The following is a 21,206-nucleotide window of genomic DNA, read 5'->3' as shown; positions in this document are numbered from 1 at the left end:
AAGTACAAGTACTAGCACTGGCACTAGTACCCAAGCTCGATCACCCGATCGCCCAAGCTCGCTCTAAGACCACTGGCTAACAATACTGGAGCGACAGTAAATCTAATAATAGTGTCTACTTAATGTCTCGTTAGTTGCTGACCTATTTCCCTTCGAACATCAAATGGAGCACAGGCATCGAGGGAACCTTTGAGCGATCGATGTGGTCACATGTCACCGAAGCCGGTCAGCCACGTGCGTGCTCCGTGCTGGACCCCTAACAGTTCTCTGTGCTGTCTCTCTCTCTTCCCTCTCGATTATGAGCATTTGTCTGAGAATTGCCATTTTCTTTGTTTTTTATTGCCCGCGTATTACCCGGAATTGTGTGGCGATCTGTGTCTGTGGCTCGCTGTCTGTGCCGTCTGGACTCTTGGCACCACAAACGTCAACAACTCATATGATCTGATCCCGAATGTGCTCGGTTCAGGCCACTAACTATCACTTGACATGCATGTCGCCATTATCCCCAACGTTTTGCTGTAGCTCCCCCCAGATAATTGTTGTTGTTGTTCGTTTGTTTATAGCAGCTCGTGCCGCAATTATGGCCTATCACAAAGTCCCCCTCGCTACCGACACTAGACGCTTTTTATGCTTTCCAGGAAAGTTCTAGTGCACCCAATACAAAAGCTAGAGCAGAGAGTCGAAAGGTGTGCATGTCCTGGCTGAAATGAGAGCTTTCCTTTACGAGCTTTTGTGTATTTAGCAATGCTGAAAGGATGACAGATCTATGCTCTCTTTTGTCTTTGTTTTCCATCAGCTATCTCCCAGAACTTCCCATTCCAACTTGAAGTCTTTGTTTCACACCCAAAAACCAAAGAACTAACAAGTATCTATGAATTTAAACCACGCTAAATATTGACTTTTGCTGTGCTGTTTATATGTATTCCTTTGACATATGTGAACAAACCTTTGACCCCTCTCCCTCTCGCTGTCATACGGAAAGTGGAAAAATTCAAAATACCACGAATTCGACTAGCCAGTTAGTCAGAGATGTTGGATATAGAACAATATTTGCTTGAAAAACAAAAGTTGTTATTTAGCCGTGAAATTTTGAGGTGCAATTATCATTTGGTTGCAAATAAAGTCAAACGATTGTCTACGATGGGCAACCTCTGGCCACTTAGCTCTGCTCACTCCTCAAGGCTAGGAAAGCCCCCAATAAGCTGGCTGAAGGAAACGGAATGTTCACGAAGCCGCGAGAGAAATTTTGTAAAATACAAAATTTAAGTAAATAAGAGGGGTCGCATACATTAAACGCTCAATTAAAGTAAGTAGTTTCTTAACGAGCTGCAGGGGCCAGCGGGGATCATCCCAGAATCCCAGCCGCACGCTGGATTATTAACATCTATAAACAGACGAAAATTCTCAAAAATATTCTCAAGTTTTGAGCTCAAATTGGTAACTGGCATGCAAATATACGAGTTTATTCCACTATGCCATTATGTACCCAGAAATGAATTGGCATGGGCATGGCATGGGAAAAGGGAAATCCCAGCCAGACATGCAATATGTGGAATGGGACGCTGTCCCCCCACAACTATAAATTTAAAACTGTATTCGACCAAAATACGAGCCACTTTCGCGTAATTGCAGCAACTCAGACTCTTTGCCTTTGCATTGTCTTGACAGGTTTTCGATGACATGGAAAGGTGACAAAAGCGTAGAGACACAGACCCACTCCGCAGAGAACAATGAGATGCATACACCATGCAACGGCAGCTCTCAATGCGGAACTTTGCGCCGCTGACATCCTTGAACCAGATGCCGGCCGACTGGCTGCTCTAGGGCTCTTTTGCTACGGGCCTTCCCTGCCCCGTAAAAAACCCAGAAATTAACTCTGGACCTTGATTGGTCTTTGTTCGCTGCACGAGTAGACAGACGACTAAGTGTTGAACGGGGTGACAAGGTAGGCATATGGGAAGCTGGCATTTGTGGTAGACTGACCTGCCGTGTTCAGGCTTGACTGGATCATAGCTCCAATTATTAGAGGGGGCAGTGGGCGGAGGGCAGTGGCAGTGGCAGTGGCAGTGGCAATCAGCAGCGGTTAATGGAACTAGAACTGGAGCTAAACTCTCAGGCAAACAATGAGGAACCAACAATGTTGGATGGCAATTAGATTTAAATATGAATAGCTACCGCCCAACCGCAAATGAATAACTAACAAGTTTAATTGGAACGATATTCTCAGCAACAACAGCAGCAACTACAGCATTAATACGCAGAGGTATCCACCATAGAAAGCGACCCCAGAGACTGGCCAGGGGCATGACAGAAAAGTAACAACAACAAAAAAGTAAATGCTGGAGCGATAATTAGCTAGAACGATTAACAAATATTAAGTTAATAACATAAACACATAGAAGTGGTCGTTAATGTGACGTCACACGTCGCAAAGCGCTGGAATGTAGCGAGCATTACGTATACGCACTCGGACACTTTCGAACAGATTAAAACACGCTCGACCGCTCGGGGAAGTGCCATGGAAATTACCCTACCGTATTGACCCCAAATTAGACGGCAATGCAAAGTCGAGCAGTTTATGCAACGCCAATCCCGATGCCCCATGGCGTTTGCGTCGCGTTCGCGTTCGCGTTCGCGTATCGCAATTAGCGTCGCCAACTAAGCCAACAGTTATTAAACAATAATCAAAATATTATAATTAATGATAGAGTTGCCAAGCGGCAGGAGCTCTCTCACACATAAATCAATTGTACGAGCGACCTGGCTGTCTGTATGCAACATTCAGGTGGGAGCAGCAGGCGCTAATCCTTCTTATCGAAAATTTGTCATTTATTCATTTATGCGTAATTCTGTATCTGTGGCTCTCTAGATATCTCGTTAGCCAACTGTCATCATTTGTTAGCGCTCAACAATCTCCGTGGTGCCCCCACTCCCCGCCTACCCATCCAATTGCCCCTGACCCCTGCCTGTCTTGCTGGCATTCTCATTCTAATTTCCATTTCCATTCGCATTTTCCGAAAACAAAAACAAATACGAATCCCATTCGAATCGCAGTGCCACTGCCACTGCCACTGCCACACCCACTCTGTGACACTTTTCCGTTCCAGCTGCTGCTGCAAAACTTCAAACACAGGAGCTGAGCAGCCACATAATTATCTTGCATATGAAAATATTTTAGAGGCTTCGCTCGGTGTTCGGTTCGCGTTTTGTTTTTGCTTCCACAATTTCCGCTCGTTTCGGATTTGTTCTGCTGCTTGTGGACGTGGTGGGCGGCGGCTCTGGCCACGATAAGCACAGGCCTCGTATCCTTCTGCATCATGGCACGCGTCGGTTACGGCCCCTATAAATACCTGTTGCCAATGGCTTTTGGCCAACATTTATTCACCATTTCGTCCGCTGTTTACACACTCCGCTGCCGGTGACCAATTGCATTGTGCAATCTCCCTCGCTCTCTCATTGTGTGATTACATTTCACGACCATTTGCTAAATACTCAACTGTGTGGCGGTAATTTTGACCAGGTAAGAACGGTTCTGGCTTCAAATTCTCCTAAACAAAATAAAGTCAAAGTTCTCGAGAGTTCACTGCGTGGAGTGTCGTTAGCTGTGTCTATTTTTAGCCACTAGGAAATTAAAATGTGAATCTTTGTTCTCTGAATTAGCCGAGAAAGCAGTATAAAATGCTTAGGTTTCTCAGGCAGTAAAGTAAAGTTCTGATTCGTAATTGCAACGCTTCGCATGGGTCCAGAGTGACCTTAGGTAGCAGCTAACTGATATGTAATGGTTGTAATTATTAGTTATAGCGCTGCACCGTTCGTACGTCAGTACGGAACATCCAAATCATGGGTTGGGATACCAGAAACGATCGTCAGCAAAAGCAAAAGCAAAAGCAGAGGACAGAGCACAGGCCGTGCGCCCCTTTAGCTTGCTCACCCCGTGACTCCCTCCCAGCCATAAATTATCCGGCGAGAATGGCAGTTATTAAATGTGGCCCTACGAGGGCCCAGCCCCAACCCAACCCAAATGGATTAGTAATAGGCCGCAATGTCAATTAGCTCATAGTAAATAATGTTATTTCCCCTCATCGTTTCTCATGCAAATTTTCCACTTCCACATCTCTCCAGCAATTTTGCATCATGTCCAATACAATGCGTTGCATTCTGATTGTCTGCGTGGCACTGGCACTGATCGCCGCCGGCTGCAACGTGGAGGCATCCAACTCGAGGCCACCGCGCAAGAATGACGTCAACACCATGGCGGATGCGTACAAGTTTCTGCAGGATCTGGACACGTACTACGGGGACAGGGCACGCGTTCGCTTCGGCAAGCGAGGCGGTCCACTGATGGAAATGCTGCGAAATCGCGAGCTGGAAAACAATATGCCCAAAAATCTCAACAGCGGCGGGGACTTGGTAAGCAAAAGAGAGCGAAACATTGACAGAAATCTCTTTAATTTCTCACTCACAGATCCGCGCCCTGGATGACGAGGAGATATTCTAAGCCCAAGAACCGCGACGACGATTTAAACTCATTTATTTGTTGTTACTCCAATTGTTTATACTATTATTTGGTGCATCTTTTTTGTCGGGGCAATAGTTTAACGCATGTTGAGAAATTTAGTTGTAGTTGCAGCTGCACACCCAATACTTACGGATAGATATATCTTCCAGCTCTAGTCTTGATGTTAGTTGAATAAATGACACGTATGAAATATTCCAAGAAATTATTCGCCACTTGGTCGGAAGCAATCGAAATATACTGCAAATAAACTGCAAAGAGGAATTCATTGTTTTTCTAAGTAAAATCGGAAAAGGGAAAGCCCGAGTTTTTAGGCAACAAAACTAAGGATGAAAGCCAACAGGTGAGGGCTTACAAGAGAAGGACATTTGTGTACAAATAAAATCGGGCAGAAGGAGGGTGCTCGAATGCCCGAATTTATGGGAATACATGCATTCCGCTCTCATTCCGTTGCCTACTTTTCTGGCCATTTGCTTAAGTAATCTTTTGCATGTAATTGCAGCTCTTTGTGGGAGACACAAGCCATTAATTAGATCTTTGGACAGCAGCTTATATCTATATAGAGGATAGCGACAATTGGGAATTTCTAAAGGCATTCTTTACTGGTTGTTTGAAAAGTTGTAATGCCATTTATCAGTCTCAAATGAGCGCAAATCTCTACCTTTACGCACTGCTTAGATTGTTAAAAATGCCTCAAGACTTGCAGAGCCTGCAAATAGGGTTACAAATAATTAGTTCATGGACAGATTCATATCCTGCTCTTGCTCTTACACAGCGGCAGAATTGCCATGGCCAAGAGAGTAATCTCGCAGTGCTCCTCAATACTTGAACCGACAATGGTCGTGCCCACAACAGCGCCCCAGCGGCACCACATGAGACTGATGCACAGAGCCTTTGCGCGTATGTAGGTGGGCACAAACTCCAGCAGGGCGCCGCCCATCAGTGAAATCATCAGGCCCGGCAAGGACACTAAGAATACCAAGCAGAAGAGCTGAACATGATGATTGGCCACGAATATCAAAGCAAATCCACAGGTGGAGGCAATGAGGAGGGAGATGACCAGCAGACCCTTTCGTGGAACATAGAAGAGCAAAAGCCAGCAGATGTTGTACAGAATGATATAAGTGGCGCCCAGAATAAGTGAGTCGTAGAAGCTGTGCAGGTCATCGTTGCACACCTAAGGGAGAGGAGGAGGGGCTGCAATGAATGAGAGTAACATAGAGCAGAGCAGCGAAATGCTAACGACAAGAAGATCCTCTTCGGTTTCCTGCATCAAGCTGGGATTATCCTCGAAGAGCAGGCTGCACAGGGTCATGTGTTCGCTGGGTCCTACGCGCATATTCGCACGATTACGCATCGAAGTAAACCAAATGCCCAGACCGTTGGCTCTGTAACGGTAGAGGGAAAGTAGAGCGGAGAGGAGTCCACTGGCAAACACTCCACTCACAGCAATCCCATCACAAACATAACCGCACAACCGCTGACAAAGTAGCCGACAAAGGGCTTTCGGAAGAGTGGCATCGCATCATTGAGCATCGTGCCGAGGATATTGTTGGCATTCTTCTGCCGCTTCACCTGCGCCTTCTCCTGAAACTTGAGCATGTTCTCCACCTGCTCTGGGGTGAGCGGACGACCGGTGTTCTTTCGGCACACCCAATCCATCACGTCCATGCCCTTCTGCGTCTCGCCAATCATGAACAGGAACTTGGGGCTCTCGGGCATGCGGAGCAGCAGGAAAAACGCCAGCACTCCGGGCAGCATGAACATGCAGCCAAGCAGACGCCAAGGTCGCAGCGTCAGGTCGCCCACCAGCTCTATCTCGAAATCCATGTAGGCCGTACCCTCGAACAATATGCCCCACGATGGGCAGTACAGCATGGCGAAGCCCGTGAACATGTACAAGTGGGTAACGACGCGCGCCATGATCTGCTTGTTGCAGAACTCACTGAGGTAAGTGACGGCCACAAAGCTCGGTCCGGCCACGCTGCACATGATGAGGGACATGATATGATTATAGCTGCAGCTGGCAGGGAAGAATATCCAACTCACAATATGCCCGTGACAAAGCGCATGACGTAGAAGCCGGAAAAGCTAACCATAAACATGGAAATGATCGAGCAGATATTGCTCAGCGAAATAGTGCGCAAAAGGATCCAGCGGCGACCCATTTTATCCGTTATGTAGCCCCAGAAGTACGAGGAGCAAATGATGCCCATAAAACCTGCAGCCATAATCGAGGACAGCTGCATCAGACTCATCCGCAGATCGCAAACAGAAGCTGGTCCAATTATGCCAATGCCCATTGTCTCCAGAATGGCCATCATCTGCAGCAGGCCCAGGGTCAGAGTGGCAAACAGATGAACCCTGCCGAAGCCTAAGTGTGTGTGAGGGACTCTTAGTTGTTCTTCAATGCACATGCATAGAGCTCCACGTTACCAATCTGTTCCATGACAGTGTCGAACTCGGTCAGCTGCTGATTCATTCTGTAACCAAATCCAAGTACGAGTCCAAGTTCTCGTTGGAGTCTAAATACAATTTCAATTGACAGAGGACATCGCTCTGCTTTCGTTTTATTTTGATTAGTTTGTCAATGTCTCTATGCCAGCTGAATGTTCTCCACCTCCTTGATGAGATCCGTGTGCTTGAACTCATCGGGGCGCTTGGTGAACGTCTCCAGGAGCTTCATCTTGCTCTCGTCCGTCTTGTAGTAGAACATCTGCAGCTCATTCGCCAGGCACTGGGCCTCCTGGGCAGTCAGCACCTTCGAGTCGTACTCGCCACGCATCAACACCACGCCCTTGTCCTGCACCTCAGTGTAGTGCACGACGGTCAGGCATTCGGGTGCATTCTCGTGGTGCACCTGGTACGCGAGCAACGGCGTGAAGTGGACCGTGTTGGCTGCAAACTGCAGCAGGAAAAATTCGAAGCCCTCGCTGCGCGGCAGTGGCAGCAGGAAAATGGGATGCTCCTTGGCGCGGCACATCAAGGTGTCGTATTGGGCCGTGGTCAGGGTGGCCGCCAGAACCTCCTTGGTCTTGTGGTACTCGATCCAGATCTGCGACAAATCCTCGGCGCTCTTATCAGCCAGCAGCTCCAGCTTCATTATGTCCGACAACTTCTTGTGCGGAAGCTCGGCAGCGTCTTGCTTCTTGTCCAGCTCCTGCTTGGGGTTCAGCAGCTCGGAATAAGACCTGCAAAATGGTCAATCAATAAATCAATCAATCAGTTATTGCTGCCCACTGTATTTGCACTCACCTGGCCTGGCTTTGGCCATCCTTAATGGGATTCACCACGCGCTCAACACGATCGAGAAACTCCTCGGCGGATGTCTGCTGTATCTTGGCAATCTTCTCCGCGTACTTCCAGTAGTAGGGATTGCTCTCCTTCAGCTTTTCCACGGCCTCCTCGGCGGCGCGACGTGTCTGCGACATGGCAAGGCTCCGTTTTAAGGCTAGGTTATTATTTTGGAGAACGCGAAACAAAAATTTCCGGGCGCATGCCATTTCCAGCAAAAAAGAAACAATTTTTTATATAGAGATTACACAACAACAGCTGTGTAGAACAGCTGTCACAGACAGTGTGATACAGAATTTATCGATAGGATATACCGAAATATTCCTTCAACTTTGCAAAATATTCCGTAAATATACCGGAAGTCTTAAATTATTTCCTTGATTATGATGTTCCATTTGATATGACTAGCTAGTTAAGAGTCACCACACTTAAACTATAGTTTTATCCGATTAATCAATCAATTATTCATGAGATTGGCTTGTTTGCATGAGTTCCTTTTAAAGGTAGGGCTACAACTAAAACGGGCTGGGTTATTATTATGAAGATAAACCGAAAAGTATACCGAAAAATACCAACGTGATATTTTTTCGTTGATATGGCACCACGCACGCGGGCTTTTTGAACTCCAACTCCTATTGCGTATGTTTTATTAAAATATTTTTCAATTGCCTGTTTAAAACAGTAATTCGAAAGCTAATATATATGCTTGCCTGGGCGAGTTTAACAAATTTATTGAAGACTTTTGACATTCCTTTAGCATTGATTTGGTTAACAAATGAGTCCAATAGACCGGTGCAGTTCATGTACGAGTAAATATACATGTGCAGCAGGGATGCGCACGCAGCTGGATTTCGATTTATATTTTAATTATTTATTGATGCTCAACACCAGAATCAAAGATCCATCCAACTGGGCTAAATAGGACACCCAATAGGGGGTAGATTTATGCCACTTGGCTGCCATCCCTGGCACCGACTTGCAGGGGTTTAAATAAAGCTATATAACGGCAACCGACACAAGGTGCACTCACATTTAAGCTATTCCTCGCGATTCGCGGCCCGTGAATCGTTTAGCGTTTTGCATATATTGCACGGGTTCCGTTCTTTCATGATATTTGCAGTCCGCCAGCGCCCCAGCGCCCCAGCCCCCCCAACCACCACCCCAGATCGTAAATCTCAGAGATGGATTCTGACATTCAAAAGTATTTGGCCAACAAAACAGTTTTCCTCACGGGTGGCACTGGATTTTTGGGCAAAGGTATTTCCCGTTGCCACTGGACAAGTCCTAAGCCTAAGGCCCCTTCCTTTCAGTTGTCGTTGAGAAACTTTTGCGTAGCACAGAGGTGAAGCGAGTTTATATACTGATCAGACCGAAGCGTGGCGTGGAGATTAAGGAACGCATCATCGTGTGGTCACAGGATCCTGTACGTACTGACAAACCATAACAGAAGGTTCTCTCATCCAAGACTCCCCGCCAAAAAGGTATTTGAACCGCTGCTGAAGACCAGGCCAGAAGCACTGCAACGAGTGTGCCCCATCGCTGGAGATTGCCTGGAGCCGGACCTGGGCATAAGCGACACAGACCGAAGCCTGCTCTCAGCAGAGGTGCAAATTGTCATTCATGGAGCAGCCACAGTGCGGTTCAACGAGCCGCTGCACGTGGCACTGGCCATCAACACTCGTGCCACGCGACTCATGGTGCAGCTGGCCAAGCAAATGCTGCAACTTGAGGCATTTGTACACGTCTCCACGGCATTCTCGAACTGCGTAATCCATCACATCGAGGAGAAGTTCTATCCCGAACACTTGACTTGTAATTCCGAGAAGGTTTTGGAAATGTGTGACCAGCTGAGTGAGGAGCTGACGAACAGCATGACGCCTGCCCTGATCGGATCGTATCCCAATACCTACACCTACACCAAAGCCCTGGCGGAGGATGTGATACTGAGAGAAGGGAGTGACCTGCCCATCTCCATCTTTCGTCCAGCAGTTAGTAAGTAATTTGGGGGGCAGTTATAACCCAATTTTGTGTTCATTCATTTCCAGTCATTGCCAGCCACAAGGAGCCCATCTCTGGATGGATTGATAATCTCTATGGACCCATTGCCATTCTCTTTGGAGTGGCTCGCGGAGTTCTGCGCATCGCCACCATCGACGTGAAGGCCCAGGCCAGCTTGGTGCCCGTCGACTACTGCGCCAACCTGGCTCTGGCCTGTGCCTGGAGAACCGCACAGACTGAGCAGCAGGAGGGAGTTGCTCCGCCGGCCATTTATCAACTCGCACCCACCGCAAGGAACTGCCTGACGCATGGGGAGTTCAAGGATTATGCGCTGGATGGACGCCAGCAGTGTCCACTCACAAAAATGATTTGGTATCCATTCTTACATTGCATCACCACGCTGTGGCTCTTTCCCCTTGCAGCCTTCTTCTATCACACCCTGCCCGCCTATGTCTTTGATCTGGCCCTCTGGCTGAGTGGCCGCAAGCCGCGACTGGTCAAAGTCTACCGCAAGATACACAAAACCCTGGGCATATTGGGGCCTTTCTCCAGACAAAGTTGGTACTTCGATATGCGGCAGACGAATCAGTTGAGAGAAATCATGTCGGAGCAGGATCGCAGCTTGTACGACTTTGACATGGCGAGCCTCAACTGGAAGAAATACTTTGAAAAGGCGCTGCTGGGCATACGCATGTACTTGGGCAAGGATCCACCCACCACAGAGTCAATAGAGCAGGGACTGAGAGTGATAAAAAGGTACTAATTTAATCACTGTAAGGTCAACTTTTCGCTGCTGCACTTTGCTTTCTACTCTTAGGCTAAAGATGTACCACCACCTGCTGCAGCTCAGCCTCGTCTGCCTTGCTGCATTCATTTTGTATTCGCTAATCAAACATTTGGCAGTGTGATACTTGACTTAGATTTTAGTATCAATTATTTATGGTTTTGTGTGTGTTTCGAATAAAGTAACCAAATTTTGCGCCCACTCGTTGCCCCCTTTCTCGCATCAATTGCATTATGTTCCTGTTATGACTTGACTAAAATCAACTTACAAGTGCACAAAACTGATTTTAATTCTGCATTCCGCTTCGATGGCTGTGCTGGCGTGGCGTTAAATGTGCAGACTGACCTTTGTGGGGCGGAAATTATATATGTCCATATAAAAGCAGCACTAGTCCGCAATAACTCCTCAGTCTGGTCTTACTTCTGGGCGGCGAACAAACTAATTTCTAATCCGTGGTCACCATGAATTCCGACATTCAGGGATTTTACAAAGGCAAAACCATCTTCCTAACCGGTGGCACAGGATTTTTGGGCAAAGGTAGGTCCACCACCACCCATCTAACTCCTTTTCCCATATTTTTTTTTGTGGTGGAAAATTAATATTAATATATAAAAGTCCAAGAATCAAGTGCAAATTTCTTGTGGTTTGTCTTTCAGTTATCATTGAGAAGCTTCTGCGGTCAACGGAAGTGAAGCTCATTTATTCCATGATGAGATCCAAACGCGGTCAGAGCATTCAGGAACGTATGGCCAAAATGGAGACAGATGTGGTGAGTAATGGAATCCTGTGGAATCCCCTGTGAATCTTGAACTCATGCCAGTGAACCCAATCCATGTAGCTGTTTGCGGAGCTCTTGAAGTTAAATCCCGATTCCCTGAAGCGCCTGGTGCCCATCGTTGGAGATTGCCTGGAGCCGGACCTAGGCATAAGTGCGGCGGATCGCAAGCTGCTGGCAGCTGAGGTGCAGATCGTCATACACAGTGCAGCCGCAGTTCGCTTTGACGAGGCACTGCACATGGCGCTGGACTTAAACACCCGCGCCACCCGATTCACTGTGCAGCTGGCCAAGCAAATGGTTCAATTGCAGTCCTTTGTCCACATATCCACAGCCTATTCCAACTGCGTGGTGACGAACGTCGAGGAGAAGCTCTACCCCGAGCACCTCAGCTGCAGCTCCGACAAAGTGCTGGCCATCCGCGAGCACCTGAGCGACAAGCTGATCGACGACATGAGCCCCGCGCTGCTCGGCCGTTACCCGAACACCTACACATACACGAAGGCTCTGGCGGAGGATGTGATTCTACGGGAGGCTGTCGGTTTGCCCGTCTGCATTTTTCGCCCAGCAATTAGTGAGTGTTTTTCCCGCCCTGCCTGATGATGATTTGCTACAGACTCTCCTTCACAGTCGTTCCCACCTACAAGGAGCCCGTCTTGGGCTGGTGCGACAACATGAACGGACCCATAGCCATCATGTATGGCACTGCCCTCGGCATAGTGCGCTTGATGTGCGTCGATAAGGATGCGAACATTGGCCTGGTGCCGGTGGACTACTGCGCCAATCTGGCTCTAGCCTGCGCCTGGAAAACCGATCAAAGTGCACACAGCAGCGGCGGTGGGGAGGTGGCAATGGGAGGTGGCAAACCGACCGTCTACACGCTGGCCCCCAGCGCAAAGAATATGATTTCGTTCGGGCAATACATTAATTTATCGCTTACATTTCGCGATGTTATGCCACTCTCCAAGATGGTGTGGTACCCGGTCCTTTATTGCGTCTTGAATCCATGGCTCTTCAGAATCGGTACCTTCTTCTATCACATGTTGCCGGGCTACTTTATGGATCTAATGCTGCGCCTCTCGGGTCGCAAGCCTCGCATGGTGAACATGTATCACAAAGTTCACAAGAACATTGAGCTTTTGGGTCCATTTACGAGAAGATCCTATGCCCTCGATACGAGTAACACCAATCGGTTGCAGGAACAAATGTCCGCCAAGGATCGCCTCACTTTCCAGTTCGACATGAACGTCTTGAATTGGGGAGACTACTTCAAGACGATGCTGTTTGGCATTCGACTGCACTTCGCCAAGGATCCAAACACTCCCGAGTCTCTGGCGCAAGCGCTCAAGCTGCTAAAGCGGTAAGTGGCAGAAGAAGATGGCTCTTGAATACTTAATTATATTTATACTTCCCCTCCTACAACATCCAGTCTCAAGCTAATGCACAACACTTTGAAGGTTTCGCTGGCGTGTGCTGCTGGCGCCATTCTGTGGTCACTCTTCAAGCTAATATTGAACTAGAATCCGTGATTAAATAGAGTTTAAAAGTCGCAAATTTGTGGGCAAAACCTCAGGGGGTTTTGTTGCTGGTTCATTATGATACAAAATCAAAATATGAAAATTTAACCGTCACCACGTTCCCCTCCCCACCCTTATTGACGGTCTGCTATCGATATTTGTAAGCAATAGATATTTCATTTCAATTAACTATCTATATTTCAAAAACTATCGCGAGGTATGTCGATTGTCGACCATCTCCATAGAATAAGCAGTGTAAAAAGAATCGGCGACACGACAATACAAATTAATAAATGTTCTTATTCTTATCCGGTGTAAACATTCTATTTTGGTGTTGTCGTCATTTTCTTTTGTTTGTACTCTAAATATTTGCCAATTGGACAGACAGACAAATCGATTGTGGATCGTGTGTGCTATCGAAAACCCCCGCTGAACAATCGAATAGCTTCCAATCGGCTGTACGACTAGCGATTGCATTTGCATTAATTAGAAGGGATTATTTGCGTTTGCATTCATTAAGCCCACGAGGAAGGTAAACTTGACGTGACCCACCCAGTGACTTTGCGACTTAATGCATTCGTTTCGCATTCGCAAAATCACATAAAAAGTGACGCGTGTTCTGCTGAATTCTCTAAGTACTTTTAGACATTGCCTACACATCGACTTGCCCTCAAAATGGAGTCTGGCATGCAAGGATTTTACAAGGATAAAAATGTTTTTATCACCGGTGCAACAGGATTCGTGGGCAAAGGTATTTCCATGCCTTACAAGCTCCATGTACAAATTATAATTACAATGCCAATTCTAGTTATAATCGAAAAACTCTTGCGTTCGACTGATGTGAAAAGGATTTACATACTGATTAGGGGCAAGCGTGGCAGGAACATTCGGGAGCGTGTTCTGGCATGGGAGAAGGAAGCGGTAGGCCTACTTATAAGTCTCAGACTCAAAGATCAAAGTATTATCTAACCGTCTATCAGCTCTTTAAGGGACTGCTGCAATCGAAGCCAAAAGCCTTTGAGTGTTTAATGCCCATCGTTGGAGATTGCCTGGAGCCGGACCTGGGCATAAGCGACACAGACCGAAGCCTGCTCTCAGCAGAGGTGCAAATTGTCATTCATGGAGCAGCCACAGTGCGGTTCAACGAGCCGCTGCACGTGGCACTGGCCATCAACACTCGTGCCACGCGACTCATGGTGCAGCTGGCCAAGCAAATGCTGCAACTTGAGGCATTTGTACACGTCTCCACGGCATTCTCGAACTGCGTAATCCATCACATCGAGGAGAAGTTCTATCCCGAACACTTGACTTGTAATTCCGAGAAGGTTTTGGAAATGTGTGACCAGCTGAGTGAGGAGCTGACGAACAACATGACGCCTGCCCTGCTCGGATCGTATCCCAATACCTACACCTACACCAAAGCCCTGGCGGAGGATGTGATACTGAGAGAAGGAAGCGATCTGCCCATTTCGATCTTTCGTCCAGCAGTTAGTAAGTGATTTGGGGCGAATATTAACTAAATTGTATGTTGATTAATTGCAGTCGGTGCCAGCCACAAGGAGCCCGTTGCTGGATGGATCGACAATCTGTACGGACCCATTGGCCTGATCTACGGCGTCGCTCATGGAGTCTTGCGCATTGCCAGCATCAACAAGGATGCTTCTGCCTGCTTAGTGCCTGTCGACTACTGCGCCAATGTGGCACTGGCCACTGCTTGGCAGACGTCCAAGAGCAGGAATCGCCGCGAGAAAGCGGCAGTGCCCGCGGTGTATACGCTGGCACCCGCGGCACAGAACCCACTCACTTATAGGGATTTTCTCAAGTATTGCCATAGCTGCCGCGATCAGTTTCCACTCACCACGATGATCTGGTACCCGTTTCTCAATTGCGTCACAACACCGTGGCTCTATCAGTTGGCTGCTTTCTTCTACCACACCCTGCCCGGCTATGTTTTCGATCTGGCACTGCGTCTCACAAGAAGGAAGCCTCGCCTGGCGGAGGTCTATCGGAAGATTCACCACAATATGGACATGTTGAAGCCATTTACGCACCGAACCTGGCAGTTTGACACCAAAAACACTGATCGCATGCGGGAGTTGATGTCCGCCGAAGAGCGTCGTGTCTACTACTTTGACATGGGGGCTCTGGAGTGGAAGGATTACTTCGAAAATGCACTGCTGGGCATGCGTCAGTATCTGGGCAAGGAAGCCAACACACCAGAGTCTATTGAACAGGCTCAGCGGCTATTGAAACGGTAATTTGGAATACATTTGATGTTGATTTTTGATGCCACAATCCAGCTTGTTTTTCAGCTTGAAGATGCTGCACCACAGCCTCCAAGTGACAGTCTTTTGTGTGGCAGGATTCCTGCTCTGGTGGCTACTTAAGCCTTTCTTTTTTTCCATTTAGTGTTCGTAGAGTATCCAATTGGTGTGTTGGAATAAATAAATATTTACCGTCCCAACGGTCACTTATTATTTGAGTCTCTTAATGCCAATCGCCTTTCCACTTAAACTGCCGAACTGAGCACAAAGAATCGAGAATATATACTCTCCCAAGTGTTTCTCCCATGCAACTTTTTAAACGAAATCAATTTGCTGGCAGATTGAATACACAAATAGTAGCAGGGGTGTTCTCGGTGTAAGTTGGCTTCTTGCATTCATTAATTTTAAATAAAAGACACATGACGGCTGACCCCTTGGATACAGTCCCCCGTTCGAGGCGCTGTTATGCGATTCCATTCGGAAATACGTAGCACAGCTACAGTAGACACCATCGCATGCAACACTTTTCTTTTGGGGGGAAACTCTGAGATCTGCATAAAATAAATAAATATTTGAGTACTGGAAAGTCTTCTAATTCTACCTTAATTATTTATGCGACTTTCTAGTTGTAATTCTCAGGTTCCCACTGTACAAAATGTATTTAATTCAAACATATAAAAAGGGCCACGCAATTGAAACTTTTTCTATTTTAAGTTTCCACTTTGGCCCGTGCAAACGCTTCGATCCGATCCACGATTAGTCCAGGGGGATTGAGGGAACTGCCAAATCAAAATGAAACTGGAAATGGAAATGGAAACCGAAATCCAAGCGTTTTACAGAAACAAAACCATTTTCATAACTGGAGGCACCGGATTCTTGGGAAAAGGTAAATATTCAACGAGATTCGGATACGAAATTGAAACATTTTTCGCTCTTTTAGTCATCATTGAGAAGCTTCTGCGTACCACGGAGGTGAAGCGCATTTATTCGCTGATTAGGAAAAAGCGTGGACAGGACATACAGGACCGTATAGCCTTGTGGGAAAAAGAGCCGGTAAGCCATTATTTATGCCATGAATACCCTCACATCATTAATGCCAATTTGGGGCAAAGATTTTCGAGTTGCTCTTACAGTCAAAGCCTGAGGCTCTGAGTCGCGTAGTGCCCATCGCCGGAGATTGCCTGGAACCCGATTTGGGCATAAGCGACACAGACCGAAAGCTACTCTCAGCCGAAGTGCAGATTGTCATTCATGGAGCAGCCACAGTGCGGTTCAACGAGCCGCTGCACGTGGCACTGGCCATCAACACTCGTGCCACGCGACTAATGGTGCAGCTGGCCAAGCAAATGCTGCAACTTGAGGCATTTGTTCATGTGTCTACAGCCTACGCCAACTGTGTGGTGGACCACATCGAGGAGAAATTTTACCCTGACCTTCTGACAAGCAGCTCCGAGAAGGTGCTGGAGATGACTGACCAGCTGAGTGATCAACTGATCGACAACATGACCTGCGAGCTGCTCGGATCGTTTCCGAACACTTACACCTACACCAAGGCCCTGGGCGAGGATGTGATCCTGCGGGAGGCGGGCGATCTGCCCATGTGTGTCTTCCGACCAGCCATAAGTGAGTGCTTGAGGATTGCCATCGGATGGCAAGGAGAAGATCCTTCTAACAAAATGTTTTCCACAGTAATTGCCACCTCCCGGGAGCCCGTGGCGGGTTGGATTGACAATCTTTACGGACCAATCGCCTTGTTATATGGCGTCGCCTACGGGATCCTGCGCATTGCGCTGGTCGATGTAAAGGCGCAGAACAGTGTGGTGCCAGTGGACTACTGTGCCAATGTGGCCTTGGCGAGTGCCTGGAAGACGGCAGCTGTGAGAACCGTGAGCTCTGCGCCCCCTCCGATCTATAATTTTGCGCCCAGTGAGGAGAACCTCTTGACTTATGGCGAGTTCAGGGACAAGACGCAGTCAATTGGCGAGAACTATGCAGTGTCGAAGATGATCTGGTATCCGTTCCTGCACTGCATGACCACTGCCTGGCTGTATCCCCTGGCTGCGTTCTTCTATCACACTCTGCCCGGCTTTGTGGTGGATCTGGCGCTACGTACTGTGGGCCGAAAGCCGCGCCTCTTGCAAATATACCAGAAAATACACATAAACATGAAGCTGTTAAGGCCATTTACATGCCGCAGCTGGAAGTTTGATGCGATGAACAGAGATCATCTGTGGCAATGTATGACGCCACAGGATCGGGAGCTGTACCACTTTGACATGCTGGCTCTGGACTGGGATGATTATTTTACGCGTGCCCTGCGCGGCATGCGGGTCTACCTCTGCAAGGAGCCACCCACTCCCGCATCCATTGCCGAGGGTCAGCGGATATGGAGGAGGTAACTGCAAGTGACACTTTTAGACATCCTTGAAGTAACTTTAGCCTCTGCTTTTTCACATAGATTTCACCTGCTGCATCGCACGTTGCAGCTGTTCCTTGTTGGCAGTGCTGCAGCTCTCATTTGGTCACTTCTCAGTCTCGTTGCATCCCTTTAAAACAAATACTTGAATCAATTTGAAAATATTTAAGCATTAAGCTAACTGGTACTCTATTTACATCCATTTGTACATATGTATATGCATTTATGTATCACTATGTAAAACACACAACACGCCAATCTAATGTGGGAGGGCTCGAATGGGGCCTGGCTTCGAGTACGAGTATTGCTGGGGCAGAGACTACGGCGGGAAGGAGATATAGAGAGAGAGAGAGAGAGAGACTAGAGAGAGAGAGAGAGAACTCTCTTTGACTGTGTAACGAACCCTTTTTCCGGGTCTCGTGACCTGTGCTGGGCTGACTCAGCGGGAAATTGGGTGGTTGCAACGAATTAATATTGTTGCCTCGATGACCAAGTAAAAACACATATGCAATATTAATCTCCATAGCTTAGCCTAGCTTATGGCTATGTTATCGCTGTCTTGGGACCTGCCGATTTCGGACGGTTGGCTCCGGGCGTTGCACGTTGGTGCCGCTGAACTGGGGCAATTGATCTTAATCCGCCACACCAATTCCGCACTCCAACGGTTCGCCTTTCTCTGTTGTTCACTCTGATTATGCAAGACTCGCTCTGGGCATTCGATGTCGATTCACTTATTCACCCGAACACTCGACCTAGCTCTTGGGCTTGCCTTGGCGGCCACCCTCCTTATATAGGCGCCGGCTAACGGTTCTCCCACGCGGTCAGTGTTTTTCCATCGGCGATTCTGATGCTTTCTCCCTTCTTCGTAACGGGACCCCGATCCCATGGCCATATTTGGGCATGCGTTGGTCCGCTGCCGGCCCGATCCCATCCTTCCACTCTCTTCTGCTCCGCCAGCTTGGGCTCCCCGCTCTCTGAGCGCCTCTTCCAAATTCGCCGTGTTCGGATATCCGAGCCCCTGGCTTTAACCCTCTACAGCCTGTGAGGGACACGTTCCCTCACAACTGTATGCCAGGCATGAAAACTCACCGCTAACTGCAAGGCCACACTGAAAGAAAGACAGAGGGAGAGAGTATATGTTTTTATTCTTTCTTTTAAGCTCAGCCGTCTCTCCAGCGGTTTTAATGAGCAATACCTTAAGCTAAAGCTAAGACCATAATATACTTTATAGATGCATTCATCTGCTTCTCAGACAGCGATACCTCTAAAGAAAAATCCGTTTTTGTTTAAATGAATTAAACCCAAAATCTTAAGACAAATTTTAAGCACTCAGTCTATCAGAAAAAGTCGGTTTGGAACATAAATAAAAACTTTAATTTTGTCGGGTAGTAAATAAAATGTTTAAATAAAAGAATGTATTTTGTTTTCTTCTTATTCTTCTTTTTTGTATCTTCTTATGCTTGAACCCATTTTTTTGTGTTATCTATGCACATAATGGACTAGAATGCGAATAACCTATGAGCCTATGGAATCCGTGATTTTCATTCAAGTAATTCAAGTATTATTAACACTGGTAAAATAATACCACAACATTTTTAAGTATCGCCGCACTCTGACTAATAAGTATCAGTCAGATAACAAAATACTCACTTATGTATAGCAGTTCCAGAGTCAGCTAATTTCATCACACCAAGTGATTACACCACCAGCAAATCGCTGTGGAATGATTATTTCGAGATTTTAGCATTAAAATCAATTCAAGAAACTTAAGTACACAGAGCTTAGCCATTCGGTTATCCGGGATTCGTATCAAGTATCCGGTATCTATCTCCGTGCGGTTTTCTCTCTTTAAAGCAACCTGAAACCTTCATCTTAAAATTGAATGGCACTTCAACAACTTTGACACTTCCTCCTGACCTGACCGCTGCCGATCGCTGGATTTATGCAATTAATCTTAGATCCATCGTCTGAGTCACTTTAGGTACGTTTCTAGAATCCCACATGCATAAGAGTATATTCTGTAGTATGCAACGTTATTGAGCTGGTGGAAGGTGATGAGCTTCTACGGGGCACGCGCTTGTTCCGGTATCGTTATCAGTCGGGCGATGGGGGGGTTAAGGGAAGGATCCGCTGCTCTATCCGCTCGTCTATATACATAAAGTTATTAAAATTCGCGTGCGATGAACAAGTCGGTTTATGAAACAATAGTGAAAAGAAACAGACAGAACAGAGACAAAACTCCTAGCTTCCAGACCTTTATTTTGTGGCGCAAGATGGAAATGCGGCCACGAATACCCTCCCTTCCATGATCGCTATAATCCGATAAAGTTATACGGCGATCCCAAAAAAAAGGTCTATGCCGCAATACCTCTGCCTACGTTCCCTACACGACGCATGACCCCCTCAAGTTAAGCGCAGTTAGCAGGAGTTCATATTAACGCTTATAGCTAAATTTATTCAACATCGCAAAACACATCCAAAAGTATCGATTTTACACTAGATTTTGAAACGACTTATGTCGATTTACCCAAATAAAAAAAAAGGAAAATAAAATAAAGTAGGAAAGAAAATTATAAAAATATATCAAAGAAAAAGTAAATGTATGTATGAATATAATAGGTGAAATGTAACATTAAATTAAGATACGATTATTGAATATGGAATATAAATGAATGGGACTAAATATAATAATGAAAAGCATATGTTCAAAAAAAAAGAAAAGAAGGAAAACAAAAAAAATATTTTTTTTTTTGTTGGCTAGTGTACTTTTCGTTTTAGTTTCTCCATGTAAGCAACTGCATGGAATGCATGGCGTGCACAAATTACAATAGCAGCAAAAGCAACAAAGCTCTGGCGCTAGTGCATAAACTTTTATGCGCTGGTCGGTTCGTCTAGCGGGAAGAACGCACCAAAAGGGAACAAAAAAAATTTGATCTTTTATCACTCACAGTTTGGTATGCATGTATGTATGCTTACAGTACTCCCTCGCTGAAAGGCCTTTCGCTGGGGTTTTGAAGAAGCTGTGGAATATATTAATTATGGTTCCCTGTTGGCTTTGGCCGACTGCACGTTATAGTTCAATATTTTTTTTTTCTCTTACAAACTTCTTTTTCCTTTCTTTCTTCTTTCACTAATGTCACATAATTAAGGGGGAATTAAAGGTCGTTAAATCAAATAGAATATAATAATAGAAAAGAGTATTAGCATTAACAAAATTTAAATTTAATTAATTATTAAAATAAAAGACAGTGCTTTAGGCTTTGATTGCAGCCTAAGATATAATGGTGGCCCTCTTAGCGGTACGACACTGTCGGCTGTGGCGCCTGCGCAGAGGTTACTGCAAGGTTACGTCATGGTCATTGTGAAGTTACATCATGGCTATGGTGTTACATAGGTTCTGGAGCCGGGCTTCCACCGGTCTCCCAAGAAAAATTCCCCACCCCTCAGCGTATTGCCAACAAAACGTCAATGCGCTGNCACCTGCATGGAATGCATGGCGTGCACAGAATACGATGGCAGCGAAAGCAACAAAGCTCTGGTGCTAGTACATAAACTTTTATGCGCGGGTCGCTTCGTCTAGCGGGACGAACGCACCAAAAGGGAACAAAAAAAATTTTATCTTTTATCACTCACAGTTTGGTA

At 46.6% G+C, this 21,206-nt stretch overlaps 7 protein-coding genes across 8 annotated transcripts; 5 read left to right on the top strand and 2 right to left on the bottom strand.

The window, feature by feature from the left end:
• Window positions 1-3,368: 3,368 nt before the first annotated feature.
• Window positions 3,369-4,714, top strand: LOC117582915 (neuropeptide F). Of its 2 annotated transcripts, none has more exons than XM_034271011.1 (3): window positions 3,369-3,520; window positions 4,123-4,419; window positions 4,466-4,714. In XM_034271011.1, the coding sequence occupies exons 2-3, from the start codon at window positions 4,135-4,137 to the stop codon at window positions 4,496-4,498; spliced, it is 318 nt and encodes a 105-aa protein (XP_034126902.1). In that variant the 5' UTR covers window positions 3,369-3,520; window positions 4,123-4,134; the 3' UTR covers window positions 4,499-4,714. The 2 variants fall into 2 exon arrangements, with proteins under 2 accessions (XP_034126902.1, XP_034126903.1); XM_034271012.1 differs by having other exon boundaries at window positions 3,372-3,520; window positions 4,123-4,410.
• A 458-nt stretch (window positions 4,715-5,172) lies between these two features.
• LOC117583371 (synaptic vesicle glycoprotein 2B) lies at window positions 5,173-7,022 on the bottom strand. The gene is made up of 6 exons (XM_034271653.1): window positions 6,953-7,022; window positions 6,566-6,890; window positions 5,964-6,500; window positions 5,760-5,904; window positions 5,288-5,693; window positions 5,173-5,225 (listed from the first exon to the last, which is right to left on the bottom strand). Exons 1-6 carry the CDS (start codon window positions 6,996-6,998, stop codon window positions 5,191-5,193), a joined length of 1,494 nt encoding a protein of 497 aa, XP_034127544.1. The 5' UTR covers window positions 6,999-7,022; the 3' UTR covers window positions 5,173-5,190.
• Window positions 7,023-7,089: 67 nt separating this feature from the next.
• Window positions 7,090-8,062, bottom strand: LOC117583373 (ATP synthase mitochondrial F1 complex assembly factor 1). The gene is made up of 2 exons (XM_034271654.1): window positions 7,772-8,062; window positions 7,090-7,707 (listed from the first exon to the last, which is right to left on the bottom strand). The coding sequence occupies exons 1-2, from the start codon at window positions 8,017-8,019 to the stop codon at window positions 7,113-7,115; spliced, it is 843 nt and encodes a 280-aa protein (XP_034127545.1). The 5' UTR covers window positions 8,020-8,062; the 3' UTR covers window positions 7,090-7,112.
• Window positions 8,063-8,902: 840 nt separating this feature from the next.
• On the top strand, window positions 8,903-10,761 carry LOC117582936 (fatty acyl-CoA reductase wat-like). The gene is made up of 5 exons (XM_034271037.1): window positions 8,903-9,067; window positions 9,121-9,233; window positions 9,292-9,802; window positions 9,856-10,564; window positions 10,626-10,761. Exons 1-5 carry the CDS (start codon window positions 8,992-8,994, stop codon window positions 10,714-10,716), a joined length of 1,500 nt encoding a protein of 499 aa, XP_034126928.1. The 5' UTR covers window positions 8,903-8,991; the 3' UTR covers window positions 10,717-10,761.
• A 217-nt stretch (window positions 10,762-10,978) lies between these two features.
• On the top strand, window positions 10,979-13,197 carry LOC117582933 (fatty acyl-CoA reductase wat-like). The gene is made up of 5 exons (XM_034271034.1): window positions 10,979-11,129; window positions 11,249-11,361; window positions 11,431-11,941; window positions 11,998-12,727; window positions 12,797-13,197. The coding sequence occupies exons 1-5, from the start codon at window positions 11,054-11,056 to the stop codon at window positions 12,885-12,887; spliced, it is 1,521 nt and encodes a 506-aa protein (XP_034126925.1). The 5' UTR covers window positions 10,979-11,053; the 3' UTR covers window positions 12,888-13,197.
• Window positions 13,198-13,511: 314 nt separating this feature from the next.
• On the top strand, window positions 13,512-15,361 carry LOC117582935 (fatty acyl-CoA reductase wat-like). Its single transcript, XM_034271036.1, has 5 exons — window positions 13,512-13,635; window positions 13,693-13,805; window positions 13,865-14,375; window positions 14,427-15,138; window positions 15,197-15,361. The coding sequence occupies exons 1-5, from the start codon at window positions 13,560-13,562 to the stop codon at window positions 15,291-15,293; spliced, it is 1,509 nt and encodes a 502-aa protein (XP_034126927.1). The 5' UTR covers window positions 13,512-13,559; the 3' UTR covers window positions 15,294-15,361.
• A 510-nt stretch (window positions 15,362-15,871) lies between these two features.
• Window positions 15,872-17,756, top strand: LOC117582934 (fatty acyl-CoA reductase wat-like). Its single transcript, XM_034271035.1, has 5 exons — window positions 15,872-16,034; window positions 16,089-16,201; window positions 16,261-16,771; window positions 16,838-17,543; window positions 17,607-17,756. The coding sequence occupies exons 1-5, from the start codon at window positions 15,941-15,943 to the stop codon at window positions 17,698-17,700; spliced, it is 1,518 nt and encodes a 505-aa protein (XP_034126926.1). The 5' UTR covers window positions 15,872-15,940; the 3' UTR covers window positions 17,701-17,756.
• Window positions 17,757-21,206: the final 3,450 nt, after the last annotated feature.

The sequence above is a fragment of the Drosophila guanche genome, unplaced genomic scaffold (genome assembly GCF_900245975.1).
Source record: "Drosophila guanche unplaced genomic scaffold, DGUA_6, whole genome shotgun sequence".
Lineage (NCBI taxonomy): Eukaryota > Metazoa > Arthropoda > Insecta > Diptera > Drosophilidae > Drosophila > Drosophila guanche.
The sequence above is the reverse complement of the archived record's forward strand: the minus strand, read 5'-3'. Positions and strand labels throughout refer to the sequence as shown.